Below are 25,243 nucleotides of genomic sequence, written 5' to 3' on the forward strand. Positions count from 1 at the left end.
ATACGTAGCTAAAAGACCCAGAGAATTATGTTCACATCAGTGAACATAAAAGTATCATCAAGTTTTTCTGTAATAACACTTTTCAGCTGAATTGGCCATGCTGTGACCTCTGTTAAATTTATGGGAATGAGAGATTTGAGGCTACTCCTCGGACTTTCAAGTTCTTGAAGGATTGTGAGAAGAAAAGAATCATTTAGGCATCCCTCCAGTATAAAGTGCTGCAATTCTGAGTTTCCTCGAGTCTTACTGCTGATATGAAGAGTTATGTTTAGACCTGCATAACCCCTCAGTTATCTTTGACAAAAACCAAGACATGAGTCTCTGTAAACCATATCTGAGCAGATAAGGATTCAGAAAATATGTTTAAGCACAGTGAAGATTGGGTTCTGCCAGGTCTTCTCTAAGACACTTCAGAGTAAGAGTTCAAGGAAACGAATAATAACTCAACCTTTAATCTCCCAAAATCAGACTAATATTTTAAAGGGTTTTGCCTGCGTGTTTGACCATCTAGGTTGCATACTTTTTATGTCCCAAACTCTCTCCTGATTTTTGTGTAGCACTTCTGCAGCGGATCAATGCGTTTTGAGATAGACCACTCCACACTTGTTCCATACAAACAACCACAACATGCACCAAAAGGAAGAGCCAAATGAATTTTACAGAAATGGCTGCTTCTGTACTAAGCAGAAAGGTTATGAATATACAAAATAGCCCTAGTGTCTGGTATTAGTGAGATGCACAATTAAATGCACTCACTGGTATGAGGGACTCTTTTGGTACCATTATGGACACCACTGGGAATGTTTGTGTTGGGTGAACCCTCTCAGTGCAGCCTGCCAAGCACATCACTGTTTTTTCAAGCTCTGATGGAGATGATACCATTTTCTGTGTGGTTCTTCACCCTTTACTGTATTTTGCTGGAATTTCCTTTGAAAGGAGGTTGTAGAAAGGTGGAGGTCCGTCTTTTCTCCCAAGTAATAGGACAAGAGGAAATGGCCTCAAGTTGTGCCAGGGGAGGATTAGATGAGAGATCAGGAAAAGTTTTTGCACCACGAGGGTTACCAAGCATTGGAACAGGCTGCTCAGGGAAGTGGTGGAATCGTCATCCCTGGAGGTATTTAAGATGGGCAGACGTGGTGCTGAGGGACATGGTTTAGTGGTGGGTTTTGTCATTGTTGGGTTGATGGCTGGGCTCAATGATCTGAAAGGTCCCTTCCAACCTAGACAATTCTATGACTCTGATAAAAGGACTTAGCCACACAGCTGGAGAAGGACTGTTTCCTTGCCACTGTTGTCCTGTTTGCCGCTGAATATGGAGTCTGACTGAGCGTTTTTGGTGGGGGTGAGGCAAGTAGAGTGCCAGAAAGCACCTGAGAGAGCTCAATGGGGGAAGTTCCCAGGGGAGGAGTCAGGCAGGAAGGAGGCAGAGAGCTGGGATTTTGCAGCACAGATGGGGACGTGGAGAAGAGTCGTAGAAAGACTCACATTTGAGTTTCAAAGGGGAAAAGAAAAAGGAAAACTTCCTAGGGATCCAAAGGAGCCTCTGTAGCTACAGATTGTTGTAACTTTGGGAAACCCTGCTGGACTGAGAGCAAGGGAAGAAGAAAGTCTGTGTCATGCACAGACATAATGAGCAGGGAGGAGATTTGTTTGCAATTTTCATGTTTCGCCCAGCAGAACCGAGTTTGCTTTATCTTGCCGTAGTCTGCAGCCCAATGACGCTACCTTTGAAGATCAAAAGGGCTGTTGGTGTCTTTTGGAGTGCTTTAAGTAAAAGGTAAAAGCAGCTCCAGCTCACTCCTCTGAATACCTTAAGGTCTTGTCACCATTCAAATATAGATGTGGGCTTGGAAAGGCAGTTACATTTTTGTACCATTGAGAGTTTCTTTTCGCAGAGCTATGTTATACAACTATATTTTCATTCCAAACTGGCAAATTTGCGGTAACATCTTACCTTAGGCTTTGGTGAGCTTTTGGTCTGCAGAAATCTTGCCAATGCCTTAAAGGTTACAAGGGCTATGAAATTGAAGCAAACAACTTAAAACATTTGAAGCTTTGCAGCCAATCTGGGGTTAAAAAACCCACAATGTACCGTTTTATGTCCTTTACAAGCAAATCGAACAGTATTTTTTACTTTCAAACATAGTCTACGAGAGTACCCCTGTTAGTAGATAGGAATATTTTTCCAGAGACAATGTTAAAAAAAAAAAATCCTGCCAAAGGATATTTAGACTTTCGTAGGCGCCCTTGTTACAACTGGAGGCCATCGTGCAGGTTTGCGTACGTGCCTCCTTTAGAAGACTGCTGAGTTATCCCGGCCGCAAAGTTACTAAGTATATAAATGAAAGGTAAGAAATGAAAGCATTACCTGCAATTTTTGTGTTAGTGGTGAACTGATGCTAGTTATGTTATGCTTTCACTGATAAAGGAGGTTTCTCTTGGAATATGTAGGACCCTATAAATACACGGCTGAAACCACAGTCGCATAAAGGCTTGTGATAAAATACTTCGGCAGAGGTCACAGAACAAGTCTGTGACACTGTGAACTTGGCGTAGATCTTGTTGTGGTATTAAGGCTTTAATTTTGGCAGTAGCAAGCAAGGAAATTTTATGAGTAAAGACCTCCCGGGCATTAGCTAATAAGGAAGAGAAGAAAAGATCCCCCCCAAACCCCTCATGGCTTTGGTAAAGACCAATGGAAATTCTGATCGTTAAGGCAGCTTCCTAGTTAGCGTGTGCGTAATTTGGAAGAATAAAATTAGAGCTCTGGTGATCCGTACTTTGGCGTGTTGGAACTGTTTTCACTGAAAGCAAGGTGAAAGATTCAGGTGTAAGAAACTGGCAATGGTCACAGTTTTACTAATCGCTACTATGGGTTTGGTTTACGTTAAATTCAGGAATACAGTTTGCCGTAAAGAAGGTGGTGCCCAATAGATATCCATCTAGGCGTGTGGATACAGATATATATCTGATAGCAAATTTAGCTTGGGAAAACAAGGAAATTTGGTCAAACGGTGTGTGGCAATGAGTTTCTTTGCCAAATTCCATGAGATCACCCGTGCTTTCTTCTGCCCGACTGAAGGGTTAAGAGTTGGTTTGAATACAGCAATAACCTCCTTGCCTTGCTGGAGCCGATTGCTTTGCTTTGCTTTTTTTTTTTTTTTTTTTTTTCCCCTTAGCAGAGGAATGTTTAATCATGCCTTTCCGTTTTAAAGACAAATTTGCGGTTTTCCCCGGAGTGATTTTTAGAGTGGCTAATCAGAGGGACAAACCTGAAAAGGCAAGAAATACTTAATTAGTGCCTTTTCTTCTGACTAGCCAACAGTCCTAACCAGATGCCTTCACTTCAGAGCCATCCAAGTCATCAGCCTGGTAGCGTCACTGCATCGCACATCAGGCACCTGGCAAGTTGAACGCTAACTGCATCCCAGAAAATGTCTGCTAAGGAAGGCTACTTCTGAAAATAACTTTCAAAACCTGATAGTGAGCCTCACACAGGGCTGAAAACAAACCGCTCTTTGCATATTGCACTGTAATCCAGCCCTTACAATTATTAGGCGCTATCAAAAATACTGCAGGAAACCAGCATCACAAAGAGCAAGTTAATGGCGGTTTTGTCTCAGTGGAGAGGGGAAAAAAAAAAAGTCAGGATGGAGAATAAAAGGGAAAGGGTTTTCTCTCAATGATATTATTTCATGCAGCATAACTTTCCAGCTTCTGTTCAAAGTCATACTGACATCTTAGTATGCAATTTCAGTCAGCAGAGCAGGAATTGTATATAACCCCCTTGTCTTTATTGTTAATGAGATTTGTGTAAATAACTTGCTAGAAAACATATTGAAAAAATATAATTCACTACTAAATATGAACGCAGGCGTCAGGTAAGAAGAACAAAATTTACTAGGCTTCCTGCAAGGTGCTCTGCAATGGGTAATTCAAATAATATGTACGGATGGTATTTTTGGCATATTAGCTGCTGTATGCAGAGTTAGCACTGGATTCTGTAACAGTAATGTGTGCGCAGCACATATTTGCTGTCTGGGGGATATTATTGGTTACACAGTGCTGGCTGAGCGCCAAATACACCTCGGGTATGCCAAGTTATGAGAAACGATCCCTGTTCCTATTCAGAAAAACCGCTATTTGCCAGAAAATCAGGGATCTGGTGAACATTGACTTCACCAGTTGGATTTCCCGGGCTGCTTGCCCTCGCCGTGGGCTCTGGTGGGGTGGGACTCAGTCTGCTCTCCCCATAGTTCCCTTGGGTTTGTCTTAAGCTCTGTCTATGTCTAGGCTTAAATTCCTCCTTTGGCTCCAAGCAACCAGCCTTTTTGCAGGAACACAGAGGTACGTGGAAGGGACCTGGTGACCAGGTGGGGCAGAACGTTAGAGAAGTCCAAACCTAAATTTTATGCTCCCCAAAGGCTGACTGGTTTTGCATATCTGTCACTGGTTTGGCCCTTTTTGGAGACAAGAGCTCTCTGCAAAACTCCGATTCCAAGTGCCCACCAGATTTGGAGGATATAGCTTTTTAGATTGTGCTCACTTCTAGGTGGATGCTGCTTTGTAAAAATAAACTTGACGTGAATCTTTCCCTCCCACAGAAGATAACGATGTTCCCTGCAGCACTCCTAAGCCTCAGTCATTCCTGTTTATTGGCCCAGCTTCAGACAAAGGCTTTACCTCCCTCCAGCACAAACTTAGGGATCTTTCTCATACAGTAAATTTGCTTTAGAAGCATTAAATCAGGAACAAGGGTTTTAGGAAAATATCATCCATTTAACTTCAGCTTAATCTGTGTGCTGTGCTATAAATCTGTGCCTCTCATTACCAATCCCTATTTTATGGAGTGTTCCCGTTATCAGTACTGCCAGGGCGAGAGGAGTAGTCACAGAAGCAAAACAAAAAAAAATACAACAACCCAAAAGCTCTGTAATGAAACATATATTGTGGAATCAATATACTACAATAGGTTCTGAGGAACTTTATATTCTGTACCGCATACTGAAATCTCCTTTATAGATAGCCTTTTGTAACACGAAATTTGTCAGTCCTCCGCTCTGAGTCCACCCAAGATCAAGCCAAACCGAGGACGGTGTAAATAGTCCACGTGAAAACCAAACAACCAGACAAAAGTCAAAGCTGTTACCAGTACCTCCTCTTGACAGGCCTGTAGTTCAACATGCCCATTGGACTTTGAAGCAGGAGCATCAGTCTGTTGAGAGTGTTCACAGGAGGAGCTGGCCAAAAATGAATGTTTTTTTTGGAGGCAACTGTCAGCTGGTGTGATGTTACTATATTGTAGCAAGATTTTGAGAACTGTCATGATTGCTTGGAAAAAGCAATATAATTTCAGGCCAACTAATTTATTCCCTTTGATGCCAAGAGATTTGCTACTGCTAAGTCCAAACACAGAGATATCTCACTAGCGCTTTTATTAAGCGCTATGTGAAAGGTTCGCTCTGTTTTGATGGACAGGATTATTAGGGAAAAGCAATAATTTGCTGAAGCCTTATTTTCATGCCACTTCTGGATATGACGTTAAAGTTAGCCGTGAGGCCGGCTCTCCCCTCTCTCCCCACCTCAGGATGGTGTGGATTTGGTAAACTCCACCAAGAATCCTCTCAGCAGTATTGTCAGCATTAGAAACACAGCACACATCCATGCCTCAGGAATAAACAGAAATAGAGCTCTTCCCTAAAGTAACCTAACCAGAATTCATTCCCCCCTACTTTTTATTGTTTGGTTCACCTCTGTAAAGCTTTTCAGCATTTATATTCATTTTACACTGTCAAAAGCTGAACAGGAGTAAGATAACAAATGGTTCTGGTAGCAGCTGTCACCACCTACTGTCTGTGTATGCCTGTGTGAATCTCTAAATGGAAATAAAGTACTTTAATAACACATTTTCTCTAAACTGTCCTCACGGATAAAGTTACTCTCAAATCAGTCCATGAACGCTTTCCAATTCGGTGCCCACTTCAGGCTGCATCTCTGCCTCTCCTCTGCAGAGCCTAGGTAGGTATGCAGCAGTATGATTTAAAGACCTTTCAGACAGAAAATACTTTAACAGCACACCTTCTGTGGCTGCCGCTTGCCTGCATTAGCTGCTTTTGGCGTTTGAACCTTCTCCTGACTTGCCTAATATTCTTGCTATAAATTAAGCTGCTTGTCCATTGTGTTTTTTGCGCTGCCTTGGCTCTAGCCAGGAAGCACCCAGAGCCACAAATTAAGCATGAATTGCTGTGCCCTCCCTGTTCCTGTGCGATACCTTCCAGGAGCAGATGGCACCTGGGAGGATAAATACCTCCAATTTCTTAGGGCCCTGAACATAAAAGAAACTCTGCTTCAAAATGGGCTCTAAGGCGCTGCTTTGCATCAAGAGAGGTGAGGTAGCATCATACACTTGGGTTTGTCTGTTGTTGGGTATCACAACGCCTACGATAAGTGCGGGGAGCTGGGGGGCTCCGGCACCTAAAGATTTTTGGGATGCCCAGCTTTCATAGAAACCCTTTATGAATCCTGCCCCGAGCCACGCCTGACGTTGACTGTTGAGCAGAAGGCTGAGCCCATGTCTTTCAAGATGGTCTAGTGCCTCCTCCAAGGCTGTCCCAAGTCTTGTCCCAAGTCTTTTTTCTTTTTTCCTCTTTTTATTTTTTTCCTGCGTTACCTACTGAGGAATCTACTCCATGGACCTTATCTCTGTTTATCAGTGATTGTAAAACATGTGGTTTGCATGTGTTTAGGTCAACGAGGCTTTTGATTGTAAGTGACAAGTGGTGGGCGATAATTATTTTTAATCAAATATACTGCTTAACATTTACAAAGTATGGAGAAAATATTTGGTGCTTCTGAGCACCTGTCACCTCCAGGTAAATAATTTAATAGCATGTGAGGAAGCCAATTAGAGTTAATTAGAAATTGACTGATCTGCTTTGGCACCAAAATGATTGGAAAATATGGCCTGTCCTTTCTGGAACAGGGATTTTGCTCTCGTACACATACATGAGTGAGGAAATATATTGTTTTATGGTCTATATATGTACTATTCCTTTGAGGAAAGAAGTATTTGATAAGCCAGGCATGTAACAGCAGTCCAGGCAAGAAGAACAGGGGCATGAATCCTTACAGACAAGTAGCCGTGCAGTTCCTCAGCTTTATTTCATGGTGATGGGCATGCTGGAAATGTCTAGAAGATTAACAGATTCAAATTCAGTGATCAAAAAATGGGAGCATGTCCAAATGGATCATTATAACAGATTCCCACCCTGTCCCACAAGCCGAATTTGAGCCATCTGTAAGCTTCGCATTCCTGGTCTAAAATCTTCTGCAGCCATAAAAGACAATAAGTATCAGTAGAAAAAGAAAAAAATCAATTTCTTGGCTTTGCAGCCTAAAAATATAGTGATGGGACTACAGGGAGAGAAAAACTGCTGATTATCAGGGCTTTTTTTTCTCTCCTTTTTTTTTTTTTTTTTCTTTTTTAGGCAAGTTAAATGAGTAGGCCGTATTTAGGAAACTACTTTGTTGTTAGAGGTGAAAAGAATATTTCTAGAGAGTAAAGTCAGCATCTCGGGCTCGCTCAGGCTTTGGGGGATCAGTGACTGCCCTCTTTGATGTTCTCTGTCCAAGACCTACTGTACTCCCAGGAAGTTTCTAGAAGACCGGCGCTGATGATAAGGTTAGGTAATTTATGAGTCTAATGTTTTAGCTCCAGAAATTTGCTGCTAAAAAGAAATATTTAGCATTTCACATGCTCTCCCTTGAGGACTTTCATGGTGTTAAACTGTATGCAGTCCTTGCACAGCTCTTCTTGGTGAGAGGGGACAGGGAAAACTCGATAATAAAGTCCCGCTCTCTACCCCTTGCATTCCCCTGGACGACCAGGAATTACAGTCTCCGTGTTCCATAAAGCAAGGGGATATACAGCGATGGCTTCTTGGACCTCAAGATGCTTGCAAAAAGAGACAGTGTTGGGAGAGGAAGGGTGGGCAGAAACATGGCCGTGCCCTAGTCTTTCTGCAGCAGCTAGCACTGATCCAACGGTCACAATAAAGGAGGGCATCCAAATACCCTTCTCCTGCCGTGTTCCCAGGGCTGCCCTTGCAGCAATGCCTCTTAGAAAGTTGCCCGTGCTTTTCTACCGTGCTCTACCAGTGGATAGACTACTTAAGATGAACCTCTTTTCACATAGGTATTTATATAGGAAATACTCATTTTTTGCTTCTCGTGTTATGAAGCTGATGGAAGGCTTGGTTGAACCACGCTGCCCAACTCTGTATTGATATGCAGTTTTGTCCACGAGGCGCTAATGCCACAGCCGCTTTCAAAATACTAGGTTTTTGCGGATGTCGTTGCCTGGAAGAGGGAGCGTGGTCTCGACAAAGCCTTCTCTGCAAGCCGTGAATCACAAGGCAATGAGCCGCAGGAAAGGTTAATCTAAAAACTGAAGGTGCGCAAAAAAGATGGCACTAATGTTTGTCTCCCTGCCATAGGAACGGTGCCCACAATAGCCATCTGTGGAAAATGGAGATATTCCAGCTTGTGGAAGGCACCACAACAGCACTCTGGTGAATTAATCACACGCTGTTTGAGGCCTTCACCTCACACGCGGGATGCATTTCGGGTCTCTGAGATATTCTACGCCGAAAGCTGTGTGCCGAGATACCGTGGACTTCTTTCTGTGCACAGCAGTCATGAACCTTTCTCATTTATTTTTTAATCATAGGGGAGGATTATTTTCAGAACAACAGGGTCTGAAATTTAAATTTGTGCAGGTTTTAAACAGGATGATGTTTCTGAAGTCTTTTACGCTCTCTGATATTAGGAGATTAGTTTGAGACAAGGCCTTTTGATCCTCATAAAGGTTTAATGTTATTTTGTAGCTAAGCTGTTAATAATTGGCTAGAGATTTTGTAGATATACTTATATGGTTTCCACTGAGGTTTTAAGCTAAAGGATGATTTCTCATACCCTCCATATCCCAGCCCAGATGTTCAAGTCTTATTTTGTTACGTTCTAGCAGATGGATGCCAAAAATTTAGGGAAATTTACAGTGTTTCTCAATGTAGTATATATAATATAGTGTATTTTTGAGCTAGAAGGTAGAAGAGTGAAGACTATTGCCCCAATTTCTTCAGCTGTTTTCCTCTCTAGCAACAGAAAGTACTTAATTCTTAAGCTCTAATGGTGAGAGTTCTCCAAGGGAGCATTATTTTTTTTCTCTCCCAGGCCAACTATAATGCAGCTGACTAACATTAAGTCCCTCCTGATTAATTTAATGGTAGCTAAATAGTGCAGAAATAGTGAGAAGCCACCGATTCTTCTCTTGATAACACTGCCTTCCCGATGTCTGCGGTAATCAGCAGCATGCCATCCAACATATAAAAGTCTTTAAATTAAACAAGCATTTCAGTTTTCCTTTCTGACTAATAATTTCCTTTTTTTAAATCCCAAATCCAGTGCTAGACATTCAGAACTGCCTATTATTTGCGTATCTGAAAAACAACATGGTCTAAAGAATGATAATACCACATGAATATATAGATGGGTCTAGAAAAGACATTTTGGCTTAGAGAGGAGCCAGGAAATGTTTGGTATTTGCAATGTGTCAGGTAGCAGTAACTTTAGTGATACTATTGAAAATTAACTCTATGCACAGGGTTTTCTGGATCACAGTCTCTAACTCAAAATGTTGTAATGTCAGACTAAAGGCTTAATTTCCTTCAGTCTGAAAAATGTCTGTAAACATTTTGCACCAGACACCATAACTTTGAATTTTCTGACCTTTGAGCTTCTTGCAAATCACACATCTCTTCACCCATGCAGAGGAGTCTTTATTTCTTCAAAAAGCAAGGGGGGAACAACCACAGTTCCGATCTCAGCAGCTTGGGTTCTCTGGTTTTCCCTGCACCGTCTCCAGTTTGCCTATATCTGAACAAATAGACAAATCGGAGACGATGCAGAGAAAAGCAACAAAAATGATACAGAGGTTTAGAAAACATGACCTGAGAGGAAATACGACGATGATTGAATTTATTTAATTCAGAGAAAATTGAAGAGAGATATGCCAAGAGGTTGCAAGTACAGAGAGAATAAGGTGGGTAACTGCTCTTCATGTCAAGTAAGCATCCGAAAAACATTATGGGCTGTTTTGCACCATGGAAGATTGGGAAAAACTTTCTATCAGCTTGCTGATATAGATGAGAAGTCTGTCTCGCTGGAGATTTTTAGAAGCAGAGTGCAGAAGTGTCTTTCAGGGATATTCTGGTTTTTGCTTTCGAGGAGAGCTGGATTGAGAGAGTGCCGAGAAGCCCCAGCCCTACAACTCCGTGATTTCCCAATCAGTCTGTCCACAATTCCAGGAAAGAATTCTTTAATCTCTACTTATTCTTTCACTAGGATGTCTACGAGCTAGCCTTTCCCTTGCCTCTTAGGAGGAAACAAGTACTCCTTTCTTCTCAAGTGACAAGTGTTTTTGTCCCCATCACAGTTCATTTCTAAAAGTAGGGAAAAAAATAAGCCTAAAAAGGATGGCACTTTCTAATTGTACTCGCTCGTTGCTATAATATTTATTGTTTTAAAATAAAATGCCTTCAGTATCATAGGAAAAAAAATATAGGAAGAGGATATTTGCTTGTCAACTGCAAACCTCTGAGGTTTTACAAATGCTTTTGAATGAAGTTTGGCAGCAGCGCACCGAAACAAGTGTAGTTGGACCCTTCTCCCTTTTTCAGGATGTCAAGTGCCCAGCTGAAGTGATTGGGGTCAGAGTGGAGACAAGACATTAGGGAGAGTCCAGAGAGTCCAGCTTGCAAGTCCTCTATTCCGATCACCAACCATATTCCTGTGAAGTGACAAGTGCATCACTTTTTATTCATTTTGTTTTATTTTATTTTATTTGAGAAGCAGACACTGGCCTTTAAAATCCTTACAGCTATGAAGAGTGGTTTTTTTTTTTTTTTTTTTTTTTTTTTTTTTTTTTGCATCGTGTATCACGGAAGAAGTCAAGGCCTCATCTGCACTGTAAATGTTAGCAGGCGGGTTAATTGTGAGGATACAGGGCATCTTTTAAGGTTTATAAGACAGCTATGCTCTTGGAGATACTGTTTTATCTGTTACTGTAGCCCTAATGCTACCTCTTTGAAAGCAGCCTTTGGCCGTGGAGTGCTACTATTTAACAGGTTTAACGTTACTAAAAATTGAGATGCTGATGCCATTATTAAATTTCATTCTGCACACAAGCAAACAGTTTATCATAGTCTGTTCCCAGCAATTGTAATCCAATTTTTGTTATCTTACGTTTTTTAAAAAAGAGAGAGAGAGAGAGAAAGATACTGTACATCAATCTGATAAAAATGTTTAAATAACTGGTGCTTTTTTGTGATTATGTCGGTTTTACAGCAGCATTATGGAAACACGACAGGGTAACTAAAATCTGATTACGTCTAAGTCCTTGCCCATTATGTGATTATTATGAACCATGACTTCTACTGGCACATTATGAATTACATGGTCATAATACAAGGGATTTCCAATATAATTAACCGAGATTAGCAGCACTAGAGAAATCTGGGAATAATGATACAACTTTGAACAATCAGTTTTACTGTAAATGCTGCTAGCTCTGGCTTCCAGGAACCGAGAGGCTGGTGGACGTAACCGTGACCTACCTGCTGGGGTTTCCTACACCTCCTTTCTCTTCCCTGCCCCCATGGAATTAATTGCAACCTTGCCAGAGTGTTAGGAACTCCCTCTTTTACTCTTTTCTTCTCACATTATACTGATAAAACTCGAGGCTGGCCAAGGTTTTCAAAAACGTCAAAGGTCTTTAGATACCTCCTTTGAGGGGGGCTCAGTCTGAAACTGGAAAGGGCTCTGGGTTTGAAAACACAGAAATATTACTGAAGAGCAGATCCGTTGAAGACAGCTCAATTTTGAGCACTTAAAGGCAGAGAGTCATGAAAATCACAGATTAGTTTCAAAGATCATAGCCAAGGTCATATTATTTCTTTAGTATCTCAGGCAGGCAAAAAGTCTTTCTTTCCACAAAAAAACCCCAGGTCTTAGCTGCTGAAGAGAAAGTGTCCAGAGGGGGTTGGTCACTACTGGACCTTTCCTTTCTCATGTAAAAAAAAAAAAAAGGATTTCTACACAAATCTGGTGGCCATCTTCTGGCTTCAGAGTCAAAAAGGGAAACAGAGCGCATGATGGAACTGCCGTAGGGGGAAAAAAAAGACTAAATGGACCTGCTGTTTAAAGAAAGGATTAAACATTTCACCCAGTAGTGCACGGACAGCTGGGGTAGGGTGGGAACTCCACAGATTATTGAGATGTTATTTGTCCCTGATAGAGCTGCGATTAAAAAGAGGAGCATTTTTTTTTTTTTTTTTCACTCTATGGAACTTAAATTTCTTCCATATGTAAATACAGTTGAAGAAAAATACAAGATCACCTGAGATTTTTCTGCTTCAGTCCAGTGCCTCCCTCCTTCTAGGAATTATTTATAGCTCTTAATTTTCAGATTTCACATGAAATGGCCTCTGAGGATTTTTATTAAACCATACGCATCCCAGGCTTGTGCTCTTTGCTCACTTAGATATTATTACACCCAGTCGGTACGATGACAGCCTTTCATTTACTTTGCTACGGTGATCGTACTTCTTTAACCCCCCTACCTCCAGTGCTGCTGAGAACTGCTCCGCTGCCGCCTCGTAGTTCTTCTGCCTGTAGCACGTGCTGGCTTCCCACAGCGTCCTCTGAAGCTCTTTGTCAACCCAGGGCAAAGCGCTGCCATCGGCTGCTCTCAGGGCAGCTGCTTTTTTAGACCGACGGAGCGCTGAATGTTTGCTTGTAGACAGCACAGGCCCAGCAAACTCGAAGGGAATGTCCTCCTCATCCGTGTAGACCAACTCCGTTTCTATGTCCATTAGGCTTTTCAGAGGAATATGCGCCAGAGGTGTCGGGATTAGCTGATTGTCAGTCTCTATTAGCTGATTGTCAGTCTCTAACGCTGTTTCTTCTTTTTCCACAACTAGTTTTTCATTGTTTTCTGATTTCCGCTTACGGCTTTTTCTGTTTACGTCATTACTTTGTTTTCCCTTTTTTTCCTCCTTGTTCTCTGCCGTTTTTATTCTCTTCATTTTATTTTTTGCTGCTCCATCCCCAAGGTGTTTTTTGACCTCTTGCCTGGCTTCTGGAATACCATTCAACTTGCTTGCTGCTACCTTTGTCTTTTTCCTATTATGCATTTGCCGAGAGGTTCCATTCTTGCCATCCATGCTCGTGAGATCTTTTTGGAATTTCACGTTGCTCTCTGGTGCCACGACTTGAGCAAAGAAAGAGTCCTAGGAGAAAATGTAGAAAAGTTAAGAATACTCAAATGTTGCAAAGCCAAAAAAAGCACGTGCAAGCTTTCTCCACCAGGCGTGTTCTAGGCACCATTACGAGAGAAAGCTCTTCAATAGTCAGTACACAGAATATCAGACTGGCTGTGATTACTTGCCTGTGTAAAAGTTCAAGGCACCTTAAATATTTTTGATAGCTCTTGGTAACGGATGTTTGTTCATGTAAAGTAATGCCAGTTTGTTATATCTGCACCAAGAAGGGAAAAATCTGGCTCTTAATCAAAAGAAAAACAACCCAAGCCCTGTGACTGATTGACTCGCATTGTGTGCTGTTACGGGGTGCAAAAAAATCACCGTGGCCTGATTTTTGAGAGGTGGTAAGTACAGTGAGTGAGGTCAGAGAGGGGTGTTCAAAAATCAGGCCGAGTGGATGTTTCCCCGAGGGGCACAAGCTCCAAGTGGGGTCCTAGCTCCAGCTGCATTTGAGCAAAATTCAGATACGGATTTGGGTCTCAAAGCCATCGTCTATTGAACCATCTGCCAATGACATGAGTTAACCCTCCCCTGGGAGTTAACAGCCTAATTCTCAGTTCAGGGAGCCGCTAGTGGATCCAAACTGGTACAAGAAGGCGCAGAATCAAGTTCATAAGCCTCCTCTCAATACCAGTTCCTGTACAATAGCAACTTGAGCTGCATTGTCAACCAATAATTGTGCTCAGATTCAATGGAAATGTTGATTATTTTTTTTTCATCTGCCCCTGCTGACTTCACAGTGAAAAGGTGGAAGGCACAGGTAATTTTCTTCTCAGGTTTTCCGTCAATTATGAAAAGTTTAATTGTAAATAGCTGTAATGATGACTGTCTTTCAGAATGGCTTGTTAAGCATAAACACTCAGCCTGAAACCTTGCGCTATTGTTTAACAGACCTCCACACATTTAGTGCCGGTGTAACGTACGCAACTTACAGGTACAGATTGTACAGAGGAAAGATACATAATAAACGCATTTCTGTTTGGCCAGAAACGGATTTCAAACAATAAGCAGCTTGTTGAGTTTTAGTGAGGGCTCTACAGTGCGCACTGCTGCGCTGGTAAAAGCTGCTGGAACGCGTCCGGGGTGCTGTGGTACCATGAACGTTTACTGTTTAGCGCAATGGGCATCAGGCAACGGGCAGGAGTTCATAGAAAGGGATCAAGGGAAGAGGTGACGGCATTTTAGGCCGTATGAGAAGCTGATATGGAATGTTAATGTAAATAGGTTTTCAGATCTTTGTCAGGTTCCCCCCCGCCTCCCCTGGCTAAGCCAGATTGCAGCCAGGGCTGTCACCAGCCCTGAAGCAGGGAACCTGTTGATTTTTGACATTTGCTCGCAACCTCCTCGCTGAAAACTTTACTGTAGCGGAACTGCCTGTGGAGAAACTTATTCCTCCTTCCATGACTGCAGGAGAAGGAGCGAGAGGTGAGGGGATAATTGTGTGATTTAAAGTAATTTCAGCAGACTTTTTTCAGCAATGTGCTGAGCAATCACAACTCCTACTGAGTTCAGTGAGGATGGAAAACCACTGGCCCTTCCCAGATAGTGCTCCGCACTTGTCAGAATAGAGCTCAGAGGAATCATATTTATAGCAAGCTATTTTGAATGGCAGCAGTAAAGCAGCTGGAAAAGGCTAATGTACTTGCATCTGGCAGCAATTTTACCTGTTTATAAGACATTCAATCCCTTTTTAAAACAAACCATAGCATAGTCTAAAGATTGGAAGCCGCGTTTTTCAGTGCTGGCTTCAGCACTAGGTAATTTAGGAAATTACGATTTATCTTCACTCTGCAGCAGAGCAGAGATGCTCCAGCCAGCCCCAGCTGAGGGGATGAGCCTGATCATCCCGGTGCCGTGTCATGCCAACATAATGGTCACATGTGGGACCTGTGATGGACCTCCACATGGTTCCGCAGTTAACGGCTATCTGAGATTCTGGAGGGGGGGAACACAGGGGTCTCACAGCCTTGTGGGTGGTCTGTTCACTGAAGGTCCTGTAGAACTCCAGAAAACAAGATTTAAGTGCCTACATCAGATACAAGTTTGCAGGAATCTTCCTCTGAGCAGCCATATAATACCCAGGAGCCCTCAAGGAAAATCGATGGACTCTTCTCCTCACCAGAAAACTCACAAAGGCAAAGCCCTGTATCTGATGGGGGGTTGATATCAGCCTGAATGGGAAATTGGCTGGACCAAACTGTTTGCCACGAGGCTGTCTTAAGAAATATAAAATAATTTGCCATGGAATAAAAAGAAAGCAGAGCATAAACTGTGAAATACGGACCAATAATTCTTTAATCACTTACAGACATTTTTCTGGTGGACCAGCACCTGAAATGATCTTTGCTGTATCAAGTGGATTTATACTGCTCCTATTGTATTTTTAGGTATTCAAGCTGATTAACATGACTTTGGGTTGTGCAATGGAAGCACGTTATAACTCAGGCAGGCTCACTTTAATCACTGCCTCAATAAAAAAACACTTCTAGGGAAAAGCTTTTAGAAAATCATTATCTTTGTCAGTTAAGTGTTTTCCTGAGACTTTGGTTAAAATGACTGTTTTTTATTTTGGAAGCGTTTACTGTAAAATGCTTCTAATGAATCACTATGCAGGGGAATATAGATAGACAATTTAGCGCTATAGTCAGAAGGAAACTACTCTAAATTTGTGAGCTCTCAGGAATGATCTTCCTGATTAGTCATAAGCAAGTTCAGCTTTCTGCATATTTGAGGGTTAAGCTTTGCCGAGAGACCTCTGCCCGTGGCACTGCCAGCCACTACAGCGAAGTATTTTGTTGGATCTGTTGGTAAGGAAACCACATCTTTCCACATGGAGAGGGTTACATGAAAAAAATATAAATGCAAAGAAACATAAGATCATTTATCTTTTAAAATCTTCCAGTTTTTGTCTGTTGATTTCCCAAGGTAATCCTTCTTGGGGAGAGTGGCCTGCCTACTAGATAACGTAACCTTCCTTATGTGCATGATCTTATGAACCCTATTACTTACGCTTTTGTTCTGTATCTAGTTTGATTCTGCTTTCAACACCTTCCCCTATTATCTCACATCAGATTAGAGAAGAACCTGCTGATAAATCCCCCTGGCACTTCAGCTGGCACCTAGTTGTTAAATTCCTTGCCGGTTCTTTGATGAGCCCTTTTTTCTTCAGAATCTAAACTTTGATTTCAACCAAGAAAGCTTCTGCCCTTGCGGTTGTGAAGTAAAACCTTTCTAAACACCAAAGACTGCAGTGCTATCCCCCCGAATCTGCATATAGCAAGGCAGAACCACTGGGCTACATTCAACACCGATTTAAGTGGAGGGACAGGAGAGAGAAATTTCTTCTAGTAGTTCTCAGAGGGGATTAAGCTGCCTTGAAACTGAACCATCACGTCATCATTACACGCTCTTTGAGACATGAATTCTGTGGGGCTGCGCTTCAGGGAAAGGTCTGTCTCCCAATTTCGGTCAAAATCTTTCAGTAGACAGCACAAGTCGCCGTTTCTGAGGATTACAGCTGCCTTTTATGGCAGAGGCTGTGGAGAAAGAAGCAAAACCAAGGAGCCGTTCCTCAGGGCTGGCCTGCTGGATCGTAGGCTTTCATGGTTTGGAGGTCTAGGGGGACAGTACGGCAGCTAGGAAGCAGAAAGGGGACTTGGTGATCATTTTTCTTACTCTGAGCCAGGTCCCTTACACTGACCAAGCGACAGCGGTCCAAGTGGACCCATGCTCTGATAACGTATGTGCCCCACGAAGGCCTTGCTAAAACTCAGAGACAAATGAGGCATCAGATTTGGAGAGAGAAATAATTCTGTCCCTCCCCACCCCCATCAGAACTGGCAGAGATTTCTGTTGTCACTGTTTTGTTTTATTTCCACTTCCTCTGCAGCATAAGGTACAAGCTGCCTCGTTCAGGATGCTCTGGCTGTACCTCATCTGCTGTCCCAGAAGCTCTAGTCATTAGTGGTCCATCTGTATTTTGTGCTCTCTGCTGTGAATGTTCAACGCTGCACGGTTTCTCGAGGATAACATCACAACATTTTTCAGCCAGAGCATGACTGTATCTGCAACACGCACGCATTTTGTGCAAAGATACCCCATCTGTCTTTCAGTGAGCTCACTTGGGTACCAGCAGCCACATCGTTGTGTTAGCCTGGTACCCCACCACGGCTAATTCACCCTGCTAGAAGATACATATAATGACAACGGCCGTATTGGTATACTACTCAGGCAGTGATGGGACTTTTCCAGAAAGTTGTAGGAACCGAACTCTTTCATCTATAATAGTCTTTTTCTCCCAGAAGGCCATTTGAAATCACAGGGCAGTCATCTGTTACAGTTCATTTCAGTGCAAATGTTGGAACAGGCGAAACTGCATCCAAAACTATGGAGCAAGTCTAAGAAAATTATACCACTGGTACTTGTACAAGTGTTATCCCACTCCTTCAATGTCCTCTAGTACAGACAGAGAAATATAGTACTATAAAAAACACATCCAAAGCCCCACAACAGACAGGTCATTAGCTGCCCTCCTCTATAATAATTTCACTTATATTGAATTCCAGATATCCTGATCCATCTCTAAGGTGAGGATGCTCCAGTTTTATCACTTAAAAATGAAGCAAGATTTATCTGTATTAGATTTACAGACGGACTTTCTGAATGAGCATGTGCACCGACGACAGCTATGCTGAGATCTGAACTGGAGATTTTTCCAGTCCATCTTTCAGCGGGATGACTTTTTAAGCACTTCCTTTACTGCTGAATACCACAAAGGCTCAGACAATCTATTGATGACGAAGGTCAGCACCTTCTTAGCAGCCCATAAAGTGAGTCTCTCACAATCAGGATTCAGACTTTTTAAGATTCTAGCCATTTCTTTAGGCAATGAAGCAACCTAGTTCTTTTATCTTGCTATTTTTATTGTTTGAAAGCCTGAGTCACATCTGATCTTTTTTATTTTTAGTTTCCTTTTGGGGGGAAAGAAAAAAAAAAACACCTTAATGTATCTTTTTTTGTTCAGTACTCTTATTTCTTTGTGATAGACATAAGTAATGGCCCATTCAGTGCAAAATCAGAACTCCTTACATTTTTCTTGCTGTGATAAGGGCACACTTGCCATTATTACAGCTGCATTGTCCACATTGCTGCAGTAAAGGTTTTGTCAGCACTTCCACTCTAAATACTGTTTTCACTCATCGTATTTCACCTGTTTATAAAAAATAATAATAATAATAAATTGGGCTCTGGGCTGAAATTTGGCAAGGGTAATCGTGGGGGTTTTCATAGTAGTTTGCAGGGTTTTAACCATATTATCCTAATTGCTCTTTGAAGCTGAAACTCACATATTAATTGTTTATGTGGTGCTGAGTACAACAAAGCACTAATCTCATTAGGCTATAGACATAAGAGAAATATTAAGCTGTATTATAATTACGGCTCACAGCTATCAGATAGCTAGTTCACTAGACACTCTTATGCAAAGAAGTAAGCTTAGGCTTACCGTTGTTCAAAGTACCACAAATCCAATTCCTTCTGTTACTCACAATAGCTTATGGAACTTAACTAAAGTTGAAGGTAAATATGACAGAAACAGAATGTAAGAAACAAATCCTGGTTAAAATCCGTAACGTGCCTTTAAGGATAATGTGCGAAAAGAAATAGGAAGTACAATTAAAATAACCAAGAGAAGTTTTTCACAAGGCACGTTAATAATGTGGTTGTCGTTGCCTTCTGGAGCAGTCCTTAAATGCGGAAAGGAAAGGGTGGCGTGAAGATCACTGTCACGTGTCCAGGAATCCAAGCGCCTTCTGTGAAATAGTTGGGCATTGATTGGGGAAAAAAAGGAAAAGAGATAAATCCCTATTCCCAGCAGCTTTGGATAGTCTTGGATAGTAATGGGATCTGCTTCCTCCCTTTCCTGAATCTTTTCCCTTCTTCACTCTATGTTTTGTCTGTCCTATCTTTCATGCCGGCCTTTCTTGCGGTAAGGCTATAGACAGCCGCGGGCCTGTAGAGCGAGCTTGAGTGATTTAAGAGGCTGCTTCTCCCGGCTGGTCAATACTACCCTTCTCTTCTACTGCTGCAGCTCCTAGTGCATTTCTGTGCAAATCAAACCAGTTTAGGGCAAACAGATTCACAGGAGTACCTGGAATCTGAGCTAATCCGTTCGATTAGGCACTGAAGCAGGCTGGAAATACACACCGTGAGCCAGGAGTACCCGGTATGGCAGCCACGGGAGAGGAGAGAAAGAGAGGGCCATAGGCAGAACGGGAGAATTTCTGCTCTGTCTGTCTTCTCCAGCGAAAGCCCATCATATGTATTTCTTTGGTTTGCTGGTTTAGCCGAGACTACATGCTTTGGCACATGGCTGCCAAGCTATAACCAGCATTAAGGCAATTTTTTTAAGCTTTGAGGCAGCGTCTTAAAGGATTATAGTAGTCACTGAATTGGGCGAGCCAATCTCACAAGGCAGCTAAAACAAAGCTCTTAATGTTTTCCGTTTCTTTGGGGCTTCTCCCCCTCCATGTATTCTTTAAAGTACTGTTTTAAAACTTTATATTATTGCGTATCGCAGCAAAAGTTAACTGCCAACAATTTAACACAAAATTAGGGGCCTCAATTAACTGTTTATTGCTGTAGAGACGCACAAGGATCCTATTGACAAGTTATTTCAATAAAATTAGAGCTGTAAAAGGACAGTAGGCTAAAAAATACAATTATAAATCAAAACCAAGAAGGAACCAGAATTGCCCCCAGCAGCATATCTCAGGACAGCGAGGCAAAGCAAATACAGAAAGGAAGCATCGGTGATTAGAACCTGGAAGAAGGAAAAGGAAGATTCACTACATGGCAAGGGCTCGGGATACGTGGTTGGTAACTAGTGCGACTAAGGAAAAATGGAGAGAGAGAAACTGAGGATGTTTTCTACGTATGTTTTTTTTAGGCAGGGTGTAACTGTCTTCCTTGCACTCCCTCCTAGTGAAATGCTTCCTCTAAAAGTGTGGGAGAAAAATACTGAGAGACAAAAGAGACGGCAGGGAAAGCATTTCAGCTCTGCGTAATGATGTCATCCTATTAGCACAAAGCCCTGCATTGTCAATTAGGAAAAAAAGGTCAACGCTGTGTCTGACGGGGATGTGAAGCCTGGCCAGCCTTCCTTGATTGGATTCAGCAGCTCAGCACTGCGGGAGCAGAGCAGTTCATTTTCATAGCTAAAGGGCCACCGAGAGGAAAGAGGGAGAGAAAACGGAAATTTTGAAATGGCAAAGGTTTCTACAGTAGGCTCCCGAAAAGTGGACTTGGGAGAACAAGCAATTCTTCTGTGCGAGGAACAAGGATGTATGTGTGTGCCTAAGGTATAAACAGACCAGTGAGCTTAGGGTAATCCCTAAATGGAAAGGAATGCAAAGATTGGTCCTACAACTGAGACGTTGTGCTGAAAAAGCTTGAGATTTTATTTATTTATTTATTTATTTGTTTATTTATTTATTTTTATTGTACTGCAATATTTCCTAATTCTGTTGGGAAGACAAGAAAGCAATTTTTGAAGAGATTACAAAGCAAACGTCCAAGTGTCCTACTTGCTCTCACTCTGGAGGAGATGAAGAACTATTGATTTTCTGAAAAGATTGCTTTGAAATGGTGGGAGCTGAGTACTTCTAAAGGACGAGTGCAGAGGGGCAAAGTTTGGTTTAGGAGGGCTGCCGCAGACTGTGCTGTGGGCTTGATTAGATCTGCCAACGTGCTATTAAGAGGTCTGCATCTCCAAACTGCTCTGGGCAGCCGGGCTTCCAGGATGAGGCAGGAATTCAATGAGAGCTCAGAGTACAGAGAGAGCTCTCTTTCACTTTACAAAATAATCACATTCCTATGGGACCAGGCCCTAGGAAAGCCCAAACCTAAAGGAGACGTTTGCAGACCTATAACGACTTCCATTAGCTATTGTGCGGTACACAAAACATATCAGCCATCAGATCCGCAGCAAAGAAGGTGCCTGACACCTCGCCCTGGCACTGAGATCAAAACACACAGCAAGAGAGCTGTGGATACAGATCCCTTTCTTGCTGTAGCTATACCAGACAGACAGGTTACTGTGATCAAACCCAACCCTAGCTCCTGGTCAGCATCCCAGGATGGGTGTCCCTTTACTGTCCCTTCAGTTCTGCTCATTAGCTCACGTTCATTGAAAAGAAATATATTGGATGATATCTACATCTTAGCTGTTGGTGTTTCTGTTCACCAAATGCAAAACTCCACCACTACCTCTTGTGATGTTTTATACGGTAAAACGCTAGCTGCAGCACCCAGGCTCCTTACGAGGACCACCCCACTTGAACAACTTTGGTAGCGATCCTGCCTTTCGCTGGCACTAACTATGTAAGTAGAATGCAGCCGGGGTGTACAGAAACTTGGCAAATCAGTGCTGGAACTTCACAGGTCATCAGTTTTATTGGACATTTAGTAAATAATCTACTATCTTTGTGTGCCTAATTCTTTGCTCTAGTACTAACACAAGAAAGCTCCCCAAATCAAAGTCAACCAAAAGGAGCAACAGGGAGAAAAGGAAGGCATGGGAATGGGAAAAAGAAGAAAAGGAAGTCACCAAGTAGGGAGAAACTAAGAAAAGGTTTAAAAAGGTCATAATCTCAAGATGCAAAGTGAATTTTAGTGGTTTGAGGGCCTGGATTCCTTCTGAATGTCCTTCCATATTGCTCTGCTTCCTCGTAGGAGGAATCTCCCTAGATAGATGTCATTAACTGGAATTCCTTTTTCTCGTCTTTTGTTGTTGTGGCTTTTATTTCTTTGGTGCTGCTGTTCTTTATGATGGTTGTATCTGATTTCCAAGGTAAGAGCAATAAATGAAAGAAAAAGTGTAAAACCAGTACGCAATGCAGGGTGAGGGAACAAGGACCCATCAGCGGGTGCTGGCAAGTCCCTCCCGCTCTTCTCGTAATAAGGATGCTCTTGCAGCAGGGGTGCATGGAGACCACAGCCTAAATGAGAAAAGGGAAATCTTAAAGACCTAATCCAGATCTTCCACTGGTATAAATCAACACTGATCTGCCCCAAGGATTTTAGCAAGTCTGGATAGATGGAAGCTGATGAACCTTTTGGCTACAAATGCGTTCCTATGATCAGAAATTCATCTTTGTAAAGAAGACAATGCAAACAATATACCTCAGAAAAAACCTCTAAGTTCTCTTTTGCCAATTTAGCTACTGAATTTCTATAACCCCAGCAGTACAATTTGTCTTGAAGCTTCTGCTCAAGTCACCCTTAAAGGCGGTATTGAAATTCTTCTGCTTGGGTTATGGAGGCTAATAAAGAGTCGGTAACTGGTGGGAGGGCACTGAAGCATTCATGCATATGAAATCATATGCACATCTATAACCTGAGATTTGCCTGATGCCATGAAAAGAAACGCAGAAGTCCTGGTGCTTAATTGTCTCAAACTTTCAGAGCGGTTTCTAGATTCAAGTATCCCTGCAGGGAGTGATAGTTATACAGGATGCTTACCAAAAAACCCCAAACCAAACAAGGTGGAGAGGTTTGTTTCCAAACCAACAAGGCTTTTTATTTACCTTCAACAAGCTGTCTTAACAATTACTGTTCACTGAAGGTAAGGGCTAACCTGGAACCTAGAGCTGGCTTTATTGAGTGGATTATTGGTAGTGAAAACTGTAGGGTGCACAGGAGCAAAAAGAGGGAGAAACTTCTCTGGTGGCAGTAATACCTCTTGAAACAGCCAAAGCATCATCATCAGGCACTAATCTGGCTTGGAGTCTGCTTGATTAAAAATAAGAGACAATAATTTTCTTATGACTCCATAATTCAATTGAATAACTTGGTTTGTTATCTAATACTACTTTGTCATACAGAATGATCTGTATGTTGAAAGCCCTGTTCAGGCATAAACTAATTAATTTTCATGGCAGGACCAGTCCTGTGAAGTGCTGTGCTTCTACAATGTAAGAGAAATTGAGGAAGCACAATAACTCACAGGGTGAGGCTGAATTTCCCATTAGATATGTAATTAAATATTATGAGTCCCACTGGAACGCAGCGATGTTAAGCAGAGATATTAAATGAGTTAGCCATAGCTGCGCGTTGGTCCCCTTGGCTCCCGATTCAGAGCACAATGGTGGCAGATACCATTGACCCATCCGCTAGACTCCTTCATGCCGCTGCAGCTGCCTTACACTAATGGTATACCTCCAAGGGATTTCATCTTTGATACAGTATTTCTGCAGTAATGCTAGACAGGATGAGGCAAAATTCAGGGGTCAGAATACACGATAAAGCATTTAGACAGTTTATCTCTCCACCTCCTTACTTCACTAGCTGCTTTAGCAAATGCTCAAGTTATGCTCATTCCATTTCTCACAGTGTGAAATAATGAATTTTAAATATTCCTAGTCAAAAAAAAAAAAAAAAAAAAAGAAAAAGAAAAGCCTGGGAGGAAGGGAAAAGAGAAAGGCGGAAAGATAAAAAACTTATGTGACACCAGGTGATGGACATGTGAGTAGTTTGAGAATTATATTAATTAAAAAAGATATTTTAATACTTTCCAAAGTCATCATTACAAACCTAGAAAATTTCGAGTTAGGGTTTCTGGAAGGTTTTTTTTAACCCATGTATTACAGCTATGCATTTCACCCTTAATTGCTTTGTAATTTGACGTGCAAGGATTTAATAGTGGCAGCTGAAGCAAATGCAGTAGCAACTGAGAGCTAAAGCATGCACAGATGAGAGCTCCTGATGGGCAGAGCTTCAATTCAGCAACTTTGTACAGGTAATGGAGCTGTAACATAAAAGTTAGCAGGAAAGAAAAGGTTGGGGAAAAGGACCGGCTGAAATAGCTCAGATTAACATTCAAGGCAGTTCTGTGACAGCTTTGAGTTTCTTAGTATGGCTTCTCGTTTTAATTTTTTCTTTTACCTCGGTGTCTTCCTTTTTCAGTGAAGAGATTGCCTTTTGTGCATTTATTTTAATCTCCGTGAATGTTTATTATCTCTGTTGCATTATTTTTGTCAATATGAATTTTGACCTTGAAGTACTACGAGAACGGTAGGGAAATTTTTCTTCCTTCCCTCGGTGAATAGAAAGGTACGTGGCACAAGTTCTATAGGTACGAATTTCCCATTCAGGATGCGCGAGCCAACCTGGTCTTTGATGTGCTTTTATGCAGCAACACAAATTTGTAAGAGCAGTGACAGCCAAGGGAAATCCAGTGGCGGTTGTGAGCCACTGAAAAAAAACAACAAAAAAAATCTGATCTGGCAGTTGATTCTAACACGGTTTTGTTCATTTTATTAAATGTGTGGTTGGTTCCTGCCTTTATTTCCTATAAACTACACCGGGACTGCAGCCAGTGCTGTCACAGACTAATGCTGATTCTGTAGCCCATGCTTTTGTAACCTTTAAGTTATACTACTCTAATGTTTTATTTTATGACCTTCCTGAGAAAATTCTGCAAAGCTCCAATGGACGCAAGATATCGCAACCTGAATATTAACTCGTAATAAGGCGACCGCACATGTTACATCAGTTGAAAGAGAACTATATCGGTTCCTTTTGTCCAGTTGATTTTGCCTGGAGAAAGTTGAAGTGTTTGGTATGGCTACACCTGGGATGCAAACCTCATGTTACGAACTTTGCCATTAGTAGAGATCTTTCAAGGTGTTCTCGTAGCTCTGAAATTTAGATTTAAAGATGAGCAGGGGTTTGCAATTGCTTTTGTGCCCTGAGTACAGGTCACTTTTGGCCAGTAACCGAATCTGTTGAATTGACAGGCTATCGTACATTCGGATCTGGGGGGTGAATGATGGTGCTTTGCTCCTTTGTAACGTCTGTTACTCTAA

General features: G+C 41.9%; 1 protein-coding gene across 1 annotated transcript in view; it reads right to left on the reverse strand.

Annotated features, from left to right (window-relative positions):
* SPATA16 (spermatogenesis associated 16) overlaps positions 1–25,243 on the reverse strand; it is a 104,961-nt gene that overhangs the window by 74,005 nt on the left and 5,713 nt on the right. The window contains 1 exon segment of the mRNA XM_063339872.1: positions 12,678–13,346. Within this exon segment, the coding sequence (XP_063195942.1) occupies positions 12,678–13,346 (669 nt within the window).

Source organism: Chroicocephalus ridibundus, chromosome 6 (genome assembly GCF_963924245.1).
Source record: "Chroicocephalus ridibundus chromosome 6, bChrRid1.1, whole genome shotgun sequence".
In the NCBI taxonomy this organism is placed as follows: Eukaryota; Metazoa; Chordata; class Aves; order Charadriiformes; family Laridae; genus Chroicocephalus; species Chroicocephalus ridibundus.